At 36.9% G+C, this 19,416-nt stretch overlaps 3 protein-coding genes and 1 long non-coding RNA gene across 4 annotated transcripts; 1 reads left to right on the top strand and 3 right to left on the bottom strand.

The window, feature by feature from the left end:
• LOC104714215 lies at positions 3,586–5,066 on the bottom strand. The gene is made up of 3 exons (XR_755770.2): positions 4,789–5,066; positions 4,031–4,430; positions 3,586–3,950 (listed from the first exon to the last, which is right to left on the bottom strand). It is a non-coding gene; the product is annotated as an uncharacterized LOC104714215 (long non-coding RNA).
• On the top strand, positions 6,961–8,113 carry LOC104714212 (glutathione S-transferase F3). Its single transcript, XM_010431495.2, has 3 exons — positions 6,961–7,199; positions 7,301–7,349; positions 7,432–8,113. Exons 1-3 carry the CDS (start codon positions 7,050–7,052, stop codon positions 7,872–7,874), a joined length of 642 nt encoding a protein of 213 aa, XP_010429797.1. The 5' UTR covers positions 6,961–7,049; the 3' UTR covers positions 7,875–8,113.
• LOC104714209 (translocase of chloroplast 159, chloroplastic-like) lies at positions 9,039–14,153 on the bottom strand. Its single transcript, XM_010431494.2, has 2 exons — positions 13,869–14,153; positions 9,039–13,768 (listed from the first exon to the last, which is right to left on the bottom strand). The coding sequence occupies exons 1-2, from the start codon at positions 13,927–13,929 to the stop codon at positions 9,264–9,266; spliced, it is 4,566 nt and encodes a 1,521-aa protein (XP_010429796.1). The 5' UTR covers positions 13,930–14,153; the 3' UTR covers positions 9,039–9,263.
• LOC104714198 (xyloglucan 6-xylosyltransferase 2-like) lies at positions 15,192–17,507 on the bottom strand. Its single transcript, XM_010431486.2, has 3 exons — positions 17,489–17,507; positions 16,318–17,385; positions 15,192–15,848 (listed from the first exon to the last, which is right to left on the bottom strand). The coding sequence occupies exons 2-3, from the start codon at positions 17,335–17,337 to the stop codon at positions 15,474–15,476; spliced, it is 1,395 nt and encodes a 464-aa protein (XP_010429788.1). The 5' UTR covers positions 17,338–17,385; positions 17,489–17,507; the 3' UTR covers positions 15,192–15,473.

Below are 19,416 nucleotides of genomic sequence, written 5' to 3'. Positions count from 1 at the left end.
GAGTTTGATTCTATTGTTGTCAAAAAAAAAAAAAAAAAAAGCACTCACACGTAGTCAAGTATAATCTACCCAAAAATGACAAGATCTTTATTTCACCTATTCAGTATTAATATATTCCACCCTAATTCATCTCAACACCACCACATTGTATTTATCCAAACAAAAAATGACACCTCTAACCACACCCACAAACTTACGACGCCCTAGAAAACATCAAACCTTGCCGTGTTGTAGAGTTTACACTCAAATATTGCATTTTACATCTACGGGGTTAAACAAAGATTACTCAAATTTTGATACGATTGTCCCCTCTTTGGTTTGTGTTCAGAGTCAAAACTACCACACAATTGCTTCATTGCTTCCGAAGGAAAGGGATCAACCACGTTTTGGAAAGCTATATATTTACCATACACCATATGAGGTTCTATATTCCATCCGAAAATTATATGGTATGAAACCCTAATTCTGACTTTGTTTAATCAATTACTAAGTCATCCTATGAAGTCACCCTGCAGATCGAAGATTCCAATACAAATGCCTCCACAAGATTGGATGTCGAAGTAGTGCTCACTGACTTAAAAAGGACACGAACACAAGCATCCCCTGATGTGGCCGAGGAATGCATAATATGTCTAGACAACCTAAGAGGGGAGAGGAATATCAGTATTCTATCTTGCAATTACAAGTTCCATTTCCATTGCATAACTCCATGGTTAAACTATAATCTATGTTGTCCTATTTGTAGGAATGAAAACATACTTTTTTAATATATTAAAAAAAAAGCAAATGATTAATCGAAATAAAAATTCCTTCAAATTATATACTTCTAACAGTGTGAGTGTACTAATTTCTTTTAAAAACATTTAGAATGAAGTTCATATAATTATATAAGAAAACTAATTTAGTTTGTCACTTCGAAAGTAATATTTTTAATTTGAAATATTATGTGAATGTTGAGTTTATATCAACAAAACAACCAAATCAAGTGAAAGTTTAAATTTTGAATATGCCAGTTGGTATTTCTTTTCTTTTTAATCAAAACAAATACAAATATTGATTTATAATTAACTCACTTTTAAAGGCATGAATTACCATTTAATTCTACATGTAACTAAAATGTAACTCCTACCCAATAATTCTACATTTATTCCTCTCACTAATTTATTTATTATGGTTATATTTTAATATTTTAAATTATTCTGGTTAGCTAAACTTATAGTCAATTGATTTATTTTAAATTATTCCTCCCATATGTCAACTGACTATAAACATTAGACAGAATTGATCTTATTAATACTCGACCAAAACATGGGGATAGAAACATCATAACTTAAACAAAATGATACCCTAAAGATGTTTATTTAAAAAATTACTAGAATTTAACCCGCAATACACCGCGTGTATATAATTTTTATTATTATATTTTATGTTGTATTTTTTTTGTTAAATATTGGATGTTTTGTAAATAGAGGAATAACTAAATTTTCAGCAGTTTGTACGGCTAAATGTTTATATTAATTTTTAACCTGTAATATTTCATGACCATTTATTTGTTATATTTAGCTTGTTTTGTTTAGTGTTTGAATTTATATTTTGATTTTTAATTATTATAACAAAAATAAAGAATTTAAATACATAATAAGTCATTTATACGCTATGATTAAGTCAGATTGTTCATAGTGATTTAATTATTTTACCCAATCTTAGTTAAATCAACTTGATTTTATATGCCAAATATTCTAATATTAATAATGTTGAAAATAATAAAATAAGGATTTAACCCGTGTTAGCACAAATTTAATGATAATTTTTAATTCTAACATATCCTCTTTATAACTCATCTACTATATAACCATATTAAATAGTATTTTAAACTTTTTAATTTTACATATTTGTTATATTTTAAAATTTTATTAAGTTTATATATATATATATATATATTAATTATAATATTTAAATAAATGTGAATCGAAGTTCTTATTAGGTTAAAAATCAAAGCTCACAGGAATTGTAAAACAAAATGGAAATCAAATTGTTATTTTCTTTATTTGTAAATGATTCAAAGATAGAATATCTTCAAAACACAATAGAAGGTATATATTAAATATATCATAGTTTCTGTTTCCATATTGATTTTGCTATAATATTTTTTAGTTTGAGTGAAATGTAAAATATTTAGAAAACAAAATCTGAAATAATGCTATTTTTGGAAAAACTTTAAAGATTAATTTTGTAAATAAGTACAAATAAAAAAATAGAATGTATATACATATATTATTATTGTACACACAGTTGAAAATATTCAAACACTTATGTATCAAGAGTTTACAAAAGTCAGTTAATGAGAAAATACTATTAAATAACATAAATATAAGTCAATGATATGATTCGATCCTCAATAGCAACAAACAACATCCTCATCATTCTTCATACAATAATACTTAAACTTAAACTTAGACACAACAGCAACTATTGTCAGCATTAAAAATAAAACAACAAATAAAAAATATCCCCACAATTCTTCACATCTAAATTAAATGGTATTTAGATATGGTATATATATATATATATATATATTGCTTAGATATGCCTTCATTCCTACTTAAAACAAAAAAATACCAAAAAGAAAATGGGGAAGACGGAAAAAAGTGCCAAATACCCCTCAATCCACGCATTGCGTGGGCCAGCACCTAGTAAAGGATAATACTTGGGTTCACCCCTAGGGATTAACCTCTTTATTCACAACAAAATTTGTATATATCATTGTAAAATTAAAAACTCAAACCGCTCTTTTATAAACCAAACCAATAGATTATTTCGTTTTAATTGTAAAATCTAAACCCTAACTATCTCATTTGTAAACCCAAACCGATATATAATTTTGTTTTAATTATAAAATCTAAACTCTAACCACCTGATTTGTAACCCAAACCAACATATAATTTCGTTTTAATTGTGAAATCTAAACCCTAATCACCTCATTTGTAAACCCAAACCGACAAATAATTTCGTTCTAATTGTAAAATCTAAACTCTCATTCTTATTTATAAACTAAAATCGATATATAATTTCGTCTAATTGTAAAATCTAAATCAAACCAATATTCAAATTTCTTTAATTAAAAGTATACAAAATTTGTTTTCTTAATTTGTTTTGCTTTTTAATTTAATTTTGATTTATTATTTAAATGAAATATTATATATAAGATTCTAATTGGTTGAAAATGAGAGGGTGAACCTAGAGTAATAAGAGAAGCTAATGATGTTTGGTAAGTATTCTCTCTAGTTTTTTTAGTTGTTATTCTAGAGTAAAAACTTTGTTTTTTAATAGTTGTCATCTTAGAGCATGGGCATTGGTTGGAACAAATTTTTGGTCCCTCAAATATATTAATCTTATTTTGAGAGTTTCTTAAGTTTGGTATGAGCATTGGTGTCCCTCACAGTTGGTTCCCTGGAAAAAAAAATATTTTTAATTTTAAAAAGTAATTATTTTAATTAATAAGTAAAAACATATTAAAGTTTTAATTAAAATAAAACATATAACAATAACATTAAAAACATAAGAAAATTACTAAGTTACAAAAACTTGAAAAAAAAACAATGGTGGTTGGACTTTGATTTTTCCTTCTAGCATTCTTATAACAGATGACATTGGTGGTCTCAGTGTCGGAGATGGGTTGGTACAAAGTAAAGCTATGTTCAACATCCTCATTGCTTCTTTCTTCGAAAAGCTTGTACCGAGATCTAGATCCACAAGCTCTAGAAGACTCCCTTGTTCTTGCAAGACATATGCCCAATCAAGAAGGTAAATAAACTCTTCTCTTGGTCTGTAAATTGTATTGCTCTTTCCACTAACAATCTCTAAACAGACAACACCAAAGCTGTAAACATCTGCTTTGTCTGTTAAGTAACCCCTCATTGCATACTCTGGACTCTGGAGCCATGTAACCTCTGCATCAGTTAAATATAGAGTCAGTAAGTGCTAACCGCTCGCTATGAATTTTAGAAAAGATAAGGGGATGAAAACTCACATTGTCCCTGCAATCCTTGTGCTGATATGTGTATTCTCTTCCTCGTCGAGCTTGGCTAGACCAAAATCAGAGATCTTAGAATTTAGAGACAGATCAAGAAGCACATTTGTCGCTTTAATGTCTCGATGAACAATCTTCAGCCTTGATTCCTCGTGTAGATAAGACAATCCTTTCGCAATCCCTAAGCATATCTTGTTCCTCGTTGGCCACTCCACTAATTATAATCCAAACTCAAAGAAAGTTGTGAAGATGTGTAAAACCAAAGCAATCATGATCACCTTATAAACCAGTCCAAATCCTCCTTCACCAATCTTGTTTTCTGGATCAAAGTTATTAGTACCACGTTTGATTTGTTTCAATGTGAACGAACCTGTCTGCAAATCAAGTCCCCGAAGCTCTTCTGATAAAACAAAAATGTAAGATTTGAAAGAAACAATCATCAATTCAATTATAAGATTCATCTTAGCAATTTTGGCAACTCAAGATTCACAAAACCTAATTCTAAAGCATATTTTCAAAAATGTCGTGCAGTATTAACGAATATGTGGCTATGAAACTCAAGCATTTCCATGGTCGAAGGACCAGCCCATCACAATTAGCTAAAATGGCAACACAATAAATAGCTTGTCCAACACAGATCAACAACTATGCTATCGATTCAGCAATTAGGAAACAACATTCACGGTGAAATAGCTTGTCCCCAAGCAACAATTCGAAAGAAATGGATATAATCAGAATTTTCGAATCGATTGCCTAACCTGCTGAGAAATCGATTCGTGAGCGACCAAGAAAAAGACGCAGAGAACAGAGAAATTGACCAAGGAAAAGACGCAGTATTAACAAATATGTGGCTATGAAATCGATTCGTGAGCAGCCCATCACAATTAATTTGTAATCCTTGTAGAGAACAGAGAGTCCGATAAAAGACGCAGTCCGATAATCCATTCTTCTTCTTCTTTCCTTCTCTTCTCAAATCTTTTTTTTTTGCTTTAGAGAAGAAGAGAAGACCAAACGCCGCCATGTGTTATGAAGGACGGACGAAAATACGTCACGTTTCTTCCTTATTTCATTGATTTCGATTTAAATTAAAAATTTTAATTATGTAGGACGCATACAAAGTATGCTGATGCACATGGCCTTAGATTCTCATTTGGTAAAAATATTAATTTTATTCTAATTATTTTAATATTTTGATCAGTAAAAAATTAAAAATATATATTAAAGAAAATTTAAAATTTAGTTGTTTTTTTAATAGGTGTGAAAAAACTTTAAACAGTAAATAATTTAAAAATGGAGGAAGTTTCCTATTTTAAACTATAAAACCTCGATTCATATCCAAGTAACCTTTGTTCTAACAAAAACCTTATAAACCAAGAATAAATTACCCGGAAAACAAACCGAACCGGTCATAACCAGCTATATAGAAAACCTAACTCTCGACCTCTCATAAACCCAAACCTGAAACGGTGAAAAGAGTAAACATGAGCGCCGTCAAGCTCTGTAAGTTTGATCTGTAACTCCCATCTTGACACAAAAACTGTGATGAGTTCTAAGATCAGATCCCGCCGTTAGATCGAGTCATGGTCTTGTCTTGTCTCATAGAAAGGTGCCTTCGTTTACTTCTTTTGTGTAGCGAGCCGAGCGTTGTCTAGCGTTTACTTCTTTTGTGTAGCGAGCCGAGCGTTGTCTAGAGCTAGATTGGGATAGCCTTTAAGAAAAGTTAGGTTCATGGTCTTATTGTTTTCGATGTTGGGGTCCATTTTTCACCAGTCATATGTTTGTTTCGTCCTGTCCGTCCCCTTTGTTCTTGGTCTCATCGGAATATTGAGATCTGTTTCAAGGATGAACCAACATGGTTTTGTTGTGATTTCTCTCTCCAAGCGAATTGTCAATTTAGATGAAACTGAAAACTCCATTCAGCACAGCTTAGGAGAATGATGAAAAATTCTGTAAATTTGTAGTTAGTGTTTATGATTAATAGAATAGTAGAAAAACATTATAGTCATATATCTAGAGCTGGTCAGTACTACAAGCAAAGCTAGGTGCTTGCATCCGTTGATAGTTGATAATATGTAGTTAATAATCGGCCTTTTATACAAGGATTCGATATCCAGAATCTCGTTATTCAGCAATTCTTTTTTTTTTATATTTTTATAAAAAATTAGGTAATATTTGTTCTATATAGGCTTGCAGCCCATAAATGTAACACTGGCTCTGCATATATCCTATATGTACCACATAAATATTATAGTTTCCGGTTGTAATTTTATTTTGTATTTGTGTACAATGGTTTAAATTATCTTGTATCTTATTTTTTTATTGTGAAAGGAAATTTATGTTTATAGGATTGCTTTTTGACCCAAAAAAAAAAAAAGTTTATAGGATTGCTTCTGTTTATCACTTTCCCATCAATTATACAGGTTCTTTTTACCCATTTGAAAGCTTATCAGATTCCCATGAGCTTCTTGTGTATTAATACAGCTGTATCGACCATATATGCCTTCTAACGGGGAAAAAAATATGATTATTCGAGTAGAATTTCTTAAGTATATTTTAAAATTCTTGTCATATCTAATTGAAATTTGTATGGATTTGAGATCAGTTAATATCATTAACTGGATAACTCTTCTTAAATTTGTTAATATCATTAACTGGATATCTCCTTAAAAGTATACATCACAAACGTATAGGCCAAACATATATTACGCAGTTTGTTTGATCTTTTCTCTGAATACATTGAATGCTTTGTTTAAACTTTATCTCTTAACCAATGTAAAAACAAAAATTCCAACGTTAATCAATCCAATTCAGCTTTGAAAAATCCGCTAACAAGACTAGTCAATATTGGTAGCGACGGCCTTGTAGAAGCGTTACTATCTGTTAAATAATATTAAAACATATTACTGATAGAGCACAAAAATGCTTCTGTATAAATACCTTCACTACTTGTGTCTTATTTCATCACATTCTCACCATCAACATCAAACATCACATCTCCTTACTCCTAGTAACCAAATCAATGGCCGGTATCAAAGTTTTCGGACACGCTGCTACCACCTCCACCAGGAGAGTCCTCATCGCCCTCCACGAGAAAAACCTCGACTTTGAGCTCGTTCATGTTGAGATCAAAGATGGTGAGCACAAGAAGGAGCCTTTCCTCTCCCGCAACGTAAGTATATAATTCTTATCTATGTTTTTGTTGTACCTTGTAAGACAAGGCCAACTGTTTTTTATGTATCTGGCCTGAATCTTGAATGTTTTCTTCTTCAGCCTTTTGGTCTAGTTCCGGCCTTTGAAGATGGAGACCTCAAGCTCTTTGGTACGAACTAAGTTTTGCATGCATCATCTTCAATCTCAAATAAATCTGATTCTCTAATATGAATTTTGATATTTTTGTGCAGAATCAAGAGCGATTACTCAGTACGTAGCTCACAAATACGAAAACCAAGGAACCAACCTTCTCCCAGCTGACTCCAAGAACGTATCTCAGTACGCGATCATGGCCAATGGAATGCAAGTGGAAGCTCACCAGTTCGACCCAGTGGCTACAAAGCTTGCTTGGGAACAAGTATTCAAGCTCATCTATGGCTTGACCACAGACCAAGCCGTTGTTGCGGAAGAAGAGGCTAAGTTAGACAAGGTCCTCGATGCCTACGAGGCTAGGCTCAAGGAGTTCAAGTATATGGCTGGTGACACTTTCACTTTGACTGATCTTCACCACATTCCCGTGATTCAATACCTGCTCGAAACTCCCACCAAGAAGCTTTTCACCAAGCATCCACGTGTCAACGAGTGGGTGACTGAGATCACCAAGAGGCCAGCTTCCCAGAAGGTCCTTCAGTGAAGAAATTTCTGAAAGGAAAACAATGGCTTTGCTTCAGTCGTCACAATAGTAATGCTAAGAGTAAATAAAGTGGCGGCCTCATCGCCCAATGTCTCAGTACTCTCTGTTTTGTTCTTTCTGTTGTATCCTCTGTTTTTGTTTTAGTTATGTGAGTGTGTTGTATGTCCTTGAGAGATCTTTGTCATAAACTATTTTATCTAATCTTCAAGCGCTTTTAAAATAAATCAGTGTTTAACTAATGCAAAGATAGCAATGTCTCTTAAATATAGAGTTACCTATTAATGAAATCTTACTTATGAGGGTATATAGAGTTAGCATCTCCAATGTATATCTCTATTTTTCCTTTTAAAATAGAGTAACTCTATAATAGAGCATGAATTAGTGTAAAAAAATAGAGGTGAGAATAGGCTTACTCTAAATATAGAGCAATCTGGAGCAAATGTTGCTCTATAATAGAGTTTTGACTCTAAAATAGAGTGGGATTGAAGATGCCATGAGCTATTAACGAGAAGAGTATACAAGGACTTTAGTATTGTGGAATTCTTACTTACGAACGTTTCTCCTGAGCATTCTTATCCTTAAAGTTTCATTGCTTTGTCAGGTCCGAAAATGACAAAAGTAAAGTTAGTCTTTAGCTTTCAAATTAATTAGACGTCACAAAACAAAACACATATCAGGTTTCTGGACCTATTCACCTCTCAGTAAGTTACAGAAACGTTTTTTTTCGGCAGTTACAAAAACGATTAGAGCAGCAAGTTTTTGTCTTTTTCACCATTAATCACGGATCTTGACCACCTAAAAATCGAGCTCATGCTTCCAATGCTTTGCAGATAATTGCACACGAAATAAATCACATAATCCATAAAGATCACTTTTGCTACATCAGTTACAAGAAATGGCATTTGTTCAGAGTTCGTCTGTTAGGAGTGTGGCAGAAGAAGCCTTACAGATTTCTGTACTACTGCTGAGAAACTAAAACACATACCAATGCCTTCAACGGGCCAAGGAAGAACATTCTGGTTCTAGTACAAACAAAATCTTATTAACAAGGGTACGCACCTGCTTCTTCAACGAACGTTTAGTATCTTCTGCAGAAACTTTGAAGTAACAAATTAGCAAACACAAGCCGAGCAACATCATTAGCATGACATGTAGAACCAAAAGAAAACTGCACTAGGCTCCATTATCATCTGAAGAATGGTAAGAGAAGCTGAGAAGGGCTACTGAAAGTGAAAAATTACTGATACATGATAAATCCGAAGGGGAACCTCTCAACAGAACAAAATACAACTTTGATAAATCTCAACAAAGTTTTTATTAAAGTAGGGGGAAAAAACATTAACTGAAACCAGTAATATAAAAAAGATCCTTCTGCAGCAGAGATATTTTTTAGTACATGCTGTACTTGTCGTTCGTAGCTTCTGGTCGAATGCTCTTGTAGATGGACATGGCAATTGGAAGAATGGCCGTGAGAGCAATCTGCAACTGATCCGAGCTGCTGGTTCTGACTGTGATCTGTCCGCTCATCTTGTTGTTAAGTCCTGCACGAAGCGCGATCTTTGAGTTCCTTCCAACAGAGACTTGAGATTGGAGATTGGCTCCAAGGGCTAAATCGCCTCTCCACTTCACCAGAGACAGCCCTAAAGAGGATTGGTCCTGCCCAATAGGGAAATCAGCTTCCCTAAGCCTGACCTCGAGGTTCGCACCATAGGCAGAATCTCCCTGTGATCGCATTGTCCCAGTGCTGCCCACAAGAACAAACCTTTTCCCCAGTGCTATTTGATCCTCGAGTTTAACACCAGTGGCAATGTTTTCTCCCAAGAAAGTCACTGACCCTCCAACAGTCGTCTTGTTCTTCCTCAAGTTCTTGAATTTGGTTTCTCCTCTAACCACATAAGCCAGCTGCTTCCCTACATTCTGGATATCGAACCCTGCCATAGTGGATCCATTCTCGCCGTGCTTAGCAGACACCGACGAGTCCAAATGAATGTTGAACTCTTTCTTGTCCTTGGTGACTTGGACAGTGGCTGTAGCAGGGAACCGGTTTGCTACAGCAAGACTGTGTTCTGCATTGACACCGTCATATCCACAATCATGGTCCCAACCATGGGTGTCCAACACTGGCCTGGTTAGGAGTTGTGAAGTGGGCTCCAGAAAACGGTATCGGTAAGCTGAGTTATCACTATCAAATGAAGGTGGCAAAACCATATCGGGTAATGGAACTGGCACTGCAGCAGGAGCCCCGTTTTCTGGATCCTCTTCTTCTCCCAGATAACCAAACTCACTTTCACCCACCTTCTTCCCGTTTTTCTTCATTTCTTTCATCCTCTTCAATTCCTCTCTCCACTGCTTCTTCTGCAGGAGCTTTACCCTGTAATCATACTCCTCGAAATATGCCTTTTTCTGTTCTTTTGAGAGTTTTGCAAGTTGGATTTTTCGAAGAGGCTTAAATGGTGGCAGCTGGTCATACTCGTCATCTTCCCCATCGTCCTGCTCAGAATCAGATACATCATCAATTTCAATATCAGAGTCAACACTATCACCACCTTGGTCTCCAGGGAGCTTAGGGTGTGCACGAGACTGCAACAGCCAAGACAACAAGTAAGGGAGAGGTGGGGATCGAACTCGGAAACCAAATACTTTACGATGGTCGATTGGTTCTTGAGGCTTCAATAGAGAATTTGCTTCAGACAAAACCTTTAGGGAGTAGCACAATAACAACAGCTGAGGTCTCCAAGTTTGGCCATTCGGGAGAACCTTCACTCCCTCCCGGTTCTTCCTACACAAGGGGTGATTCTCAACAAGAGAAACCGGATTCATCAGACTTGGGTTCATCAAGCGTAGATCACCAACGGCCTGTCCTATAGACTGTTGCACTATATGTGAGCACTGCGCTACAAACACATCATAGCTCAATGGGGTGCCAGATGGGCCATCAGGAGGGGCAGAAGCGGCATGGGTCAATGTCACTATAGCGTTTTTCCATATGGATGAACCAAGAGAAGCAGTAACCGTCTTTAGCAAGGGTAAATTGTTCAAGTCCCTGGTCTGAGTATCAAGCCGATCCACATAGAGAACAATATCAGGGGGACACTTCTTCATTACCTTCTTTACAGAGGACAACATTTTTGCATTTGTACTTTGATCCATCGCAGCAGACTTCAAACCAGGAGTATCAATAAAGTTAATCTTGACACCACCCACTGTCTCAGAAATTTCCCTAACCGAAGTGGTTGAGAGCCCAAAAGCATCAATGGAAGTCTTCTGATTTCCCAAAATGGAGTTTATAGTAGCACTTTTTCCCACCCCGGCTTTTCCAAGGACCAGTATGTTTAGAGAGAAGTTCAAATCTTCGTTTCCCTCAGCCTCAGACTCCACAGCTTTCTTCTTCGCAGCATCAAGACTGAATAACTGCCCAGTTTGTCTCCCAGCAAGTAGTGCAAGACGGTAAAGAACCTGCGCTGCAATTGAATCTTCTGCCGAATGCCCCAACCTTTGCAAAAGCCTCAAAAACTTCACACGAAGGCTTTGCAACTTTTCCAATTTCTGTTTCTCTTCCTCGCTCAAGTTAACCTCAGTCTCATCCGCCATTGTAACATTAGGATTGGAAAAGATGTTGGAACGGTTTGCACGTGGAGCTGCTGCAGGTTTCAAGGGCCTTAACGATGAACTCAAACCAGCTGGTCTATCCATAGAGAAAAGCTTTGTACCATCTTGAGATGTTATGGTAAAATTGCCACCTTCTGAACTTCCGCCACCAGTGGCTGCCTTCAAAAGTGCAGCCAAAGCTGCAGAATCAAACATTTTCTCCCCACCTTCATCCTCTGTGTCTACATCCTCGTCAGAATCGGTGACAATCTGGCCATCAATCCTATCTGACATACTGTTAGAAATGTTTGCTTCATCAGAATGTGCCTCAATACCAGAAGAAGCCTTTTCCAGCTCTGCCAAGAACTGTTTTGCAGCTTCAGAACTCCCAAATATCATCTCTTCAGTTTCTTCTTCACTTTCAGACCCATCAACCCCGATAACTCCTTCTCCAGAAGGTTCCTGGTCCACTTCCTTTCCTTCAAAGTTAAACTCACGAGAAGAAACAATGTCTTCGACTGGGAGCTTGTTTCCACCCTCTTCAGCATTGTCTCCTTCGGAAACTTCCGGAACCTCCGGGTTAGGGTTTGCTTCAAACTGTGACTCAGCTGCGGGATTTGAATCCTCTTTTACATCAATTGAATCTACGTTTGAACTTTCAGAAACAGGCAATTCTTTTTCTTCCACATCCACTTTTGGTTCGTCAGGCTCTACTTTGGCTGCCTCTGATATTTCCTTAGCAGCCAATTCAATATTCCCATCATACGCAGCAGTCAGGTCATCAGGTTCCTCAATACTTGGGATGGTCTTGTCAACCTCATCATCTCCACCATCTTCCTTAATTTCTGCCTCCTTCGCTGCCCCAACAACCACAATCCCTGGCTCTGCAACATTGATATCAGCATCAACAGACTCCACCACAGAGGAGTCAACAATAGAGTCTCCTTCGCTAGTCAACTTCTCTCTTACCTCCTCAGTGGCCTTGTCAGATTCAAGTTCAACTCCACCACCTTCAACTTGGCCAACTGGTTCAAACTTATTATGAACATCAACAATGTTACCATCAGTTTCCAGCACCTCACTCGCCTCTACATCTCCAACAACCACAACCCCTGGCTTGGCCACATCTACATCCACAGCTTTTATAGCAGATGAGTCCACTACAAAGTCTTCCTCGTTGGTTAACTTTACACCTTCTTCTTCATTAACAACGCCACTGGACACACTCTCCTCCTCCTTGGTTCCATTGTCAGCTACTGCACCAGCTGCCTTAATTACCTCAGCATAACTCATACCCTTCTCCTCCAATCCGTTAGCTTCTTCCACATCCTTCGGTTCAGTTCCACTTTGGACAGCTACAACCTCTGGCACTGAAGCATTGGCATCCACAGAATCTGGTTTAGAAGAATCTGCTCCGCTAGTCAATTTTTCTCCTACCTCCTCAGTGGCCTTATCAGTCTCAGGTTCAACTCCACCACCATCATCGTGCCCAATTTGATCAAACTTATTAGACACTTCAAGATTTTCCTTATCGGCATTAATCTTCAACTCCTCAGTTCCCTCCGCGTCTCCTACAACAGCGACCCCTGGTTTTGCCACATCAACATGCACAGATTCTACAGGGGACGAGTCCACTACAACATCTCTTTTATCAGTTAACTTCACACCATCTTCTTCAATAACACTATCACTTTTATCGTCAACATCAACTTTTCCACTCAACTCACTCTCCTTCTCATTGGTTTCATCTGCCTGTTTCACCTCATCATCATCTTTTTTCACACCAACATCTTCTTCCACATCCTTGACTTTACTCTCACTCACCGTTTCCGTTTCCGGATTCTCATCCACCACTACACCATCTGCGGAAACTTCTTTCTCTCCAACATCAACACTTCCATTCTCAATCTTACTCTCACCATCGTCTTTAATATCTTCCACGCCCTCACTACTAACCTTCTTTTCCTCCACCGCAACCCCTACACCATCAGAAACATCCTCCGGCTTCGGAGATAACGAGGAAACATCATCTTCTCCAATTGTTTCACCAGAAACAACAACCTCAGGCTTAGTAGTGGTAGCAGAATCATCCTTTAAGGAATCACCCTCGCCACCATCCTTTAAGGAATCATCCTTGTCCTTATCGGCGTCAGGCAAATCATCAGCTACACCCTTATCCGAATTACCAGACAAAGCAGCCTCCCAAGAAGAATCCAACTCCTTCCCACTACTCACAGCGCCACCATCCTCCTCCTTACTGGCGGCTGCTGCAGCAGCGGCGGCGACAACGGAAGCATAGGTTTTTCCTATAACCAAACCCAATAAAAAAACAAACTTTCCGATTAAAACCCTATTCCGAAAAAAACACAGATTAAAAGAAGAAGAAGAGAGAAACGAGAAAGAAACCTGATTGCCCCGAAGCGTAGAAAGGGTTGGTTGGTTCTGGAGTTACAGACTTGGAGTCCATTTGCGCTTTTTGCTGCTACTGTGAGGATTTATCAAAACTTTTATCTCCACAATAACTTGTGGAGGAAGGAGAGATAGGATTAAAAAAAAGGGTTTTAGGGAATTTACCCTTTTTATGATTTATGAGAATTTTGGTGCTCCCCTCTTCGAACAAGAGAGAAGAATTGGGAGAGATAAGGTCAGTGAGCGAACAAAAAATATGACTCTTTTGCTTTGGGATTTTATCTTCTCAGTTTGTTTTTTTGAGGATGATGCTGAAATTACTTGTTTACCCTCACCTCTCTAAGTTGGTGAAGTCTCCAATGCCGCTGCACTCCTAAACGCTGTCGTATTTTCAAAACTGTTCTTTTTTTTTTTGCTCAAGTGAGGCAAACGAAGAGTTTATAAGTTTTTTACGAGGAAAACAATTACTATTGTGGTTAAAAAAATGTGTACTTTTACAAAAAAAAAATCTGCAGAGTTTATATGAAAATTCGAGTTTTTTTTGGATTTAAAATAGAAAAATAATGTTGATATTTTATCACTTTTTTTGGAAAGTATTTACAATTTGATATTTTTGCTTTTATTATTCAATAAAACTCCAAATGTTAATATCTTCCTCAATGGAATATGTTATGATAGGCTCACCAAATCTAGGGTTTTTAAAGTCACCAGAATGAGGGTTTTGTTATATCTTTTCTTTACTAAAAACCAAAAAACCACACACACACACCTACAAACAACAACCAAAAGACGAGATAACATTTGAGATTGCGTTTTTATAAAGAAAATAAATCTTTTTTGTATCTTTGTTGATTCTTCCAACCCGAAATTGCTTGGCCACACGATATTTTCCTTAAATAATTTTTTTTTCCAACCATTATCTATGATTTTTCATTTTTGATTTGGATTCTTGTATATCATGGACTCCAACAATCAGGCCGAGATTATCGTTTCAACATGTTAATGGGCTTTTATAAGGCCTAAAAATAGCCCGATTGTACGTTCGTAATCCAAAATTGCTAATTATTTATTTAGTTAAGAGCAATTAAAGATATTCAGACACAACAAATCTTTTTAAAATCCCCCCATACTGCAAATGAATCTGACCACATGCCACATTTTATGTTCTGAAATCAAACTCTTAAAAGAATTGCGAACATGATCTCGAAACTATACCAACTCAATATTAAATTTTTACATTTTGTATACTAAAAAATCAATAGTTGTTTTTTTATAAATTTACTTAAATTTGAAATCAGACAAAAAAAGATTGAGATCAGGTAAAAAAAAGAAATGTTCTTGAATTAACATAGATTATTGATCCATGAAGCTACAAAATCTCAAGTTCTAATAATGGATTACAAAGAAGAAAGGGCAACATTTTGATTTCGATATAGAAAAACTCTCTAGACGTAGAGACCAAAGTAAAAACCAAAGAATAAACTGATGTCTCTGCACAATACTTTTTATCATCCATCTTAGTACAACAACACGCAAAAAGACACAAGACCAGACATAAATATTGCAAGAAACAGAACACAAATCCTAGACGCAGTTCCAGATTCAAACTTGATTGGTTTGTACCTTAACCGCCTTAAACGCCGGGTGAAGCAACCCAAGCTCGTCTTTCATCTCCAATGGATTGCTAGTTTCGTTCCTCACTCTCTTGACTTTGCGACTAGCCAAAGATTTGTGAGTGAAACCATAGATTTGCAGAATCTGGTTATCCCCAAAGTTGAAGGCTCTGTCCATTTGTTTTAGACACCGTTCCACTGGGTAATCACCAAATTTCCCACACGGTTTGCAACCGACAAAGTGAGTCACCAATGGCCATCTGTGATCGCCTAGACCCGGGTGGTAGTTCTCTATCATTTCTTCATATCGGTCCACGAGAATCCCCCAGTAACCGTGAAGATAGTATCCGCTTTCTAGGTACACCTACAACAATATATGCAGCAGCTCAAATGAGTCGCTCAACAAAACCCCCAAACCAAGCAAAGATTTGAGTTTACTTCAAGAATACACTTCACACAAAATGTGTAATACCACAAGATGCAACTCACATTGTGATTTGTCATGATCAAGAGACATAATAAACCACAAGATGCAACTCACATTGTTACTTGTAAGCAAAAGAAGGATCTTTACGTGATGAAGAGACGTTAAAAACCGACAAGATGCGACTCACATTGTGATTTATGAGCACAAAAATGATCTTTATGTGATAGAGATGTTATAAACTGACTAGAAGCAACTCACATTGTGATTTGTTAGCCAAACAAAACAAAACGATCTGTATGTGATGAAGCGACGTTGTAGACTAAAGTTTCCTAATTTAGAATGTTTTTCCCACATCAAACCAACCAACACTAAAAATGGAATCAAGTTCACAAGTTTAAGTTCTTACCTTGTTACCCCAAGCGTCTCGTTGAGTAGCCAACAAATAAACCATAGCAGACTGATCATCAGCTTCGAAGACAGGTCTATCCTTGAGCTCACGGGTCAAAACCTTACCAGCTTCCTCACGGATCTTCCCTTTAGGACCCATAGGAGCCCAAGTATCAAGCAAATCAAGCGCCCATTGATTGTTCCTAAGCAAGAAACTCCCAGTGTTCAACCCAATCCAGTTCTTCTGATCATAAACCATCTCATTCCATCCGTGCATCACAAGGTTGTAATCTTTATACCTCTCCCATGGAAGCTCAAAGGCCATATCAGTAAACATAGCATCACTATCCATCCACCAAAGGAACTCAATCTCAGGATGTGACAACAAAAGCTTCCTAATCAAAGGAAGCTTGGCCCAGAAACCAGCCATCTCGGCATCGAGAAGAGCCATGTTGTAAAAGATCTCAATCCCGTGTAACCTACAGTAATCGATCTTGTTCTTGATGGATTTCAAAAGGTAGTGGTCACCGACAGGGTTCTCACACGGTTTTGGCGCCGAACCAGTAACCAGAAGAACACGTGGCTTGTTAGGTCCGATGAAATTGGGGAAGCTAGGGTTCTTAGCTAACCAATCAGATCTCTGCTCATCCCAATCTGAAATCTTGGGTCCGAGAGTGTAAGGTTTGTTCGGGTCGGGTTTCTCTTCAACACCTTCGTCAACGAATATCTTGTTGATGTCAAACGTCTCGTAGTTATTACTCCCGCCGGAGTTACCACCACCACCGTCGCCGCCGGCGGCGGAAGAATCTCCTCCGGTCTGGATTTCTTCGAGGACACGGTGAGGCTCACCTCGTTTGCGTGTGTAGAAATGTTGACGGATCTCGTCGAGATCTTGCTCCGGGGTACCGAATTTACCGGCGCCGATCGTGCTGCGGAGGACGACTACGGTAAGAACGAGGCAGAGGATCGTTACCTTTAACTGATGGAAAGCTCTTTGGATTCTCCGGCACCGGTAAGCTCCTAAACACCTCTCATTCATCTTTCTTTCTTTCTTCTTATGAGATTCTTCTGTGAAAGATCTGTGCTTCTGTGTGTTTATTAAGAGAAGATCTGAGTTTCCATTAATGTAAGAGATTCGAATTTGTGATTAAACAACGCTGTTAAAAAATTTAATCAAAAGTTTTACTTACTACAACCAAGAGGAAGAGAAAGAGAAAGAGAAAGAGATTTTGTGTTTTTGGACATGACAGTTAATATTGTCCGATTTCACTTAATTGTCGGTGGTGGTAGTGCTGTGTTAGTAGTGTTTCTCACACGTGGCGAGATTTAAGAGCGTGTGATTTGTGATCAATGATCTTGACCGTTGATGCAGCTATAGATCTGTTAAATACTTCCTCTGTCAAAATTTAAATATTTTCAATGATTACTTCTTCAAATCTACAAAACATCAATCTTTGTGGGACAAGAAAATATCCCAAAACATTAATCTTTGTGAGACAGATGGAGTATAATTTTTTTAAAAAAAAACTAGAAATCTAACATCGTTGAAAAGTCAACTCGTCATTTTTATTATTTTTTGGAAGTTTTAGTGGAAAAAAATCGTAATAGTGTTGTTTTATGAAGTATATTTATATATAGAAAACTAGTTGAAAAGAAAGAGGAGCATAAATAGCAAAAGATTTTCAACTTGTTCAGTTAGTTAAATTACTAATTAGAGGTTAGTAGTTTTTTTTCTGTTTGAATTTATTATTCTTTGATTTCTTTTTTTTAATTATTTTTTGATATGTAACCATATTTAAGATTTTATAAGTAGTTTTTTTACAAAATTTAAGATTTGATAATTTGTGTGTATATATATTTTTAATTAGAAAAGGAATGAATTTGTTTTAGAACAAAAAATTATAAAAATATTTACCAGTTTGTTTTGTTGTATATTTTTTCTTAAATTTTGCTCTCATTCTTTTTAACTTCATTTATATTTGCCAAAGTTTCTTTCTATATATACATAACTAAAAAAAAAACGACAGGAGAAAGAAAAAGAAAACTTGTATATATGACTGTTGAAATCTCTTATTACACTTGACCCATAAAAACATAAACGAATTCACTATGTACATACAAGAAAAGAAAAAGAAAAAATAAAAATCAACAGATATATATACAGAAGAAAAGGCTCAATTACAATTGTAAATAAAAATTATATAGTACATGTTGATCTATGTTACATAATTTACATTATATCACCATTTTTATCAATAATTCTCTTTTTTTTTTTTTTGTCAAACAATAATTCTCTTATATTATAAACTAGGGAATAAACTAAAGTTAAGTACCCTAATCGAAAATTTCTACTTCAAAGAGAAAAAGTCGAGCGAGTGAGAGTCACGCGCGGTGATTTTTTCTCTTCCCCAAATCCTTCTTTTTCTGACCACAAGCTCGTGCTCCGATCTGGGTCCTCCATCAATTCCGGTGACAGCGAGGACCCCTCGGCCCATGGTTCTTCATTCGTGACTCTTTGCATGTTACCGGCGAGGCTGATGGACGAAATCAAGGGAGCGGTGGAGAGGAGAAGAATCCGCAAGACGCCGCCGATAAGAGCTCTACCGGAGGAGTTGCTACGCGGAGCGGAAGAGGGAGATTCACGGCGACGAACGAGAGAAGAAGGTAGATAGATCGGAGGATTGGAGATTCTGGAGGCTTCACGGGATCGGTTATGATAGGGGAAGTAGTCTCCGATCCGGCGGAGCTAAGCCACCGTCGAAGGTCCGCTCATCTACTCCCTGCTGCCTCTTTTCTCTCACGACTGAGCGTGAAAACCTCCTCGACGAAGGGCAGATCGGATCTCTTCCTCCTTCCCAAAACGGCTCTACGGTGGCAGGATGGCAAACGGATCTTGGATCACCATCTCTGTTCGGCTACCGTCGTCCAGGCTCACCGGAGATCCTGTTCCGGCTGAGTATCCGCAAGTATGGGCGGCGGCTGCAAACGAGTTTTTCGTTTTGCAAATTAGAGTTTCACGGCCCCCGGTTAAGTTCGGTTTGTGAACCCGGCCGATTTTGTTCCATCGGTTTAGTTTTGGTTAACTGTAAATGAGTTGGACCCTTGGGATAATTGTAAA

The sequence above is a fragment of the Camelina sativa genome, chromosome 2 (genome assembly GCF_000633955.1).
Source record: "Camelina sativa cultivar DH55 chromosome 2, Cs, whole genome shotgun sequence".
Classification (NCBI taxonomy): domain Eukaryota; kingdom Viridiplantae; phylum Streptophyta; class Magnoliopsida; order Brassicales; family Brassicaceae; genus Camelina; species Camelina sativa.
The sequence above is the reverse complement of the archived record's forward strand: the minus strand, read 5'-3'. Positions and strand labels throughout refer to the sequence as shown.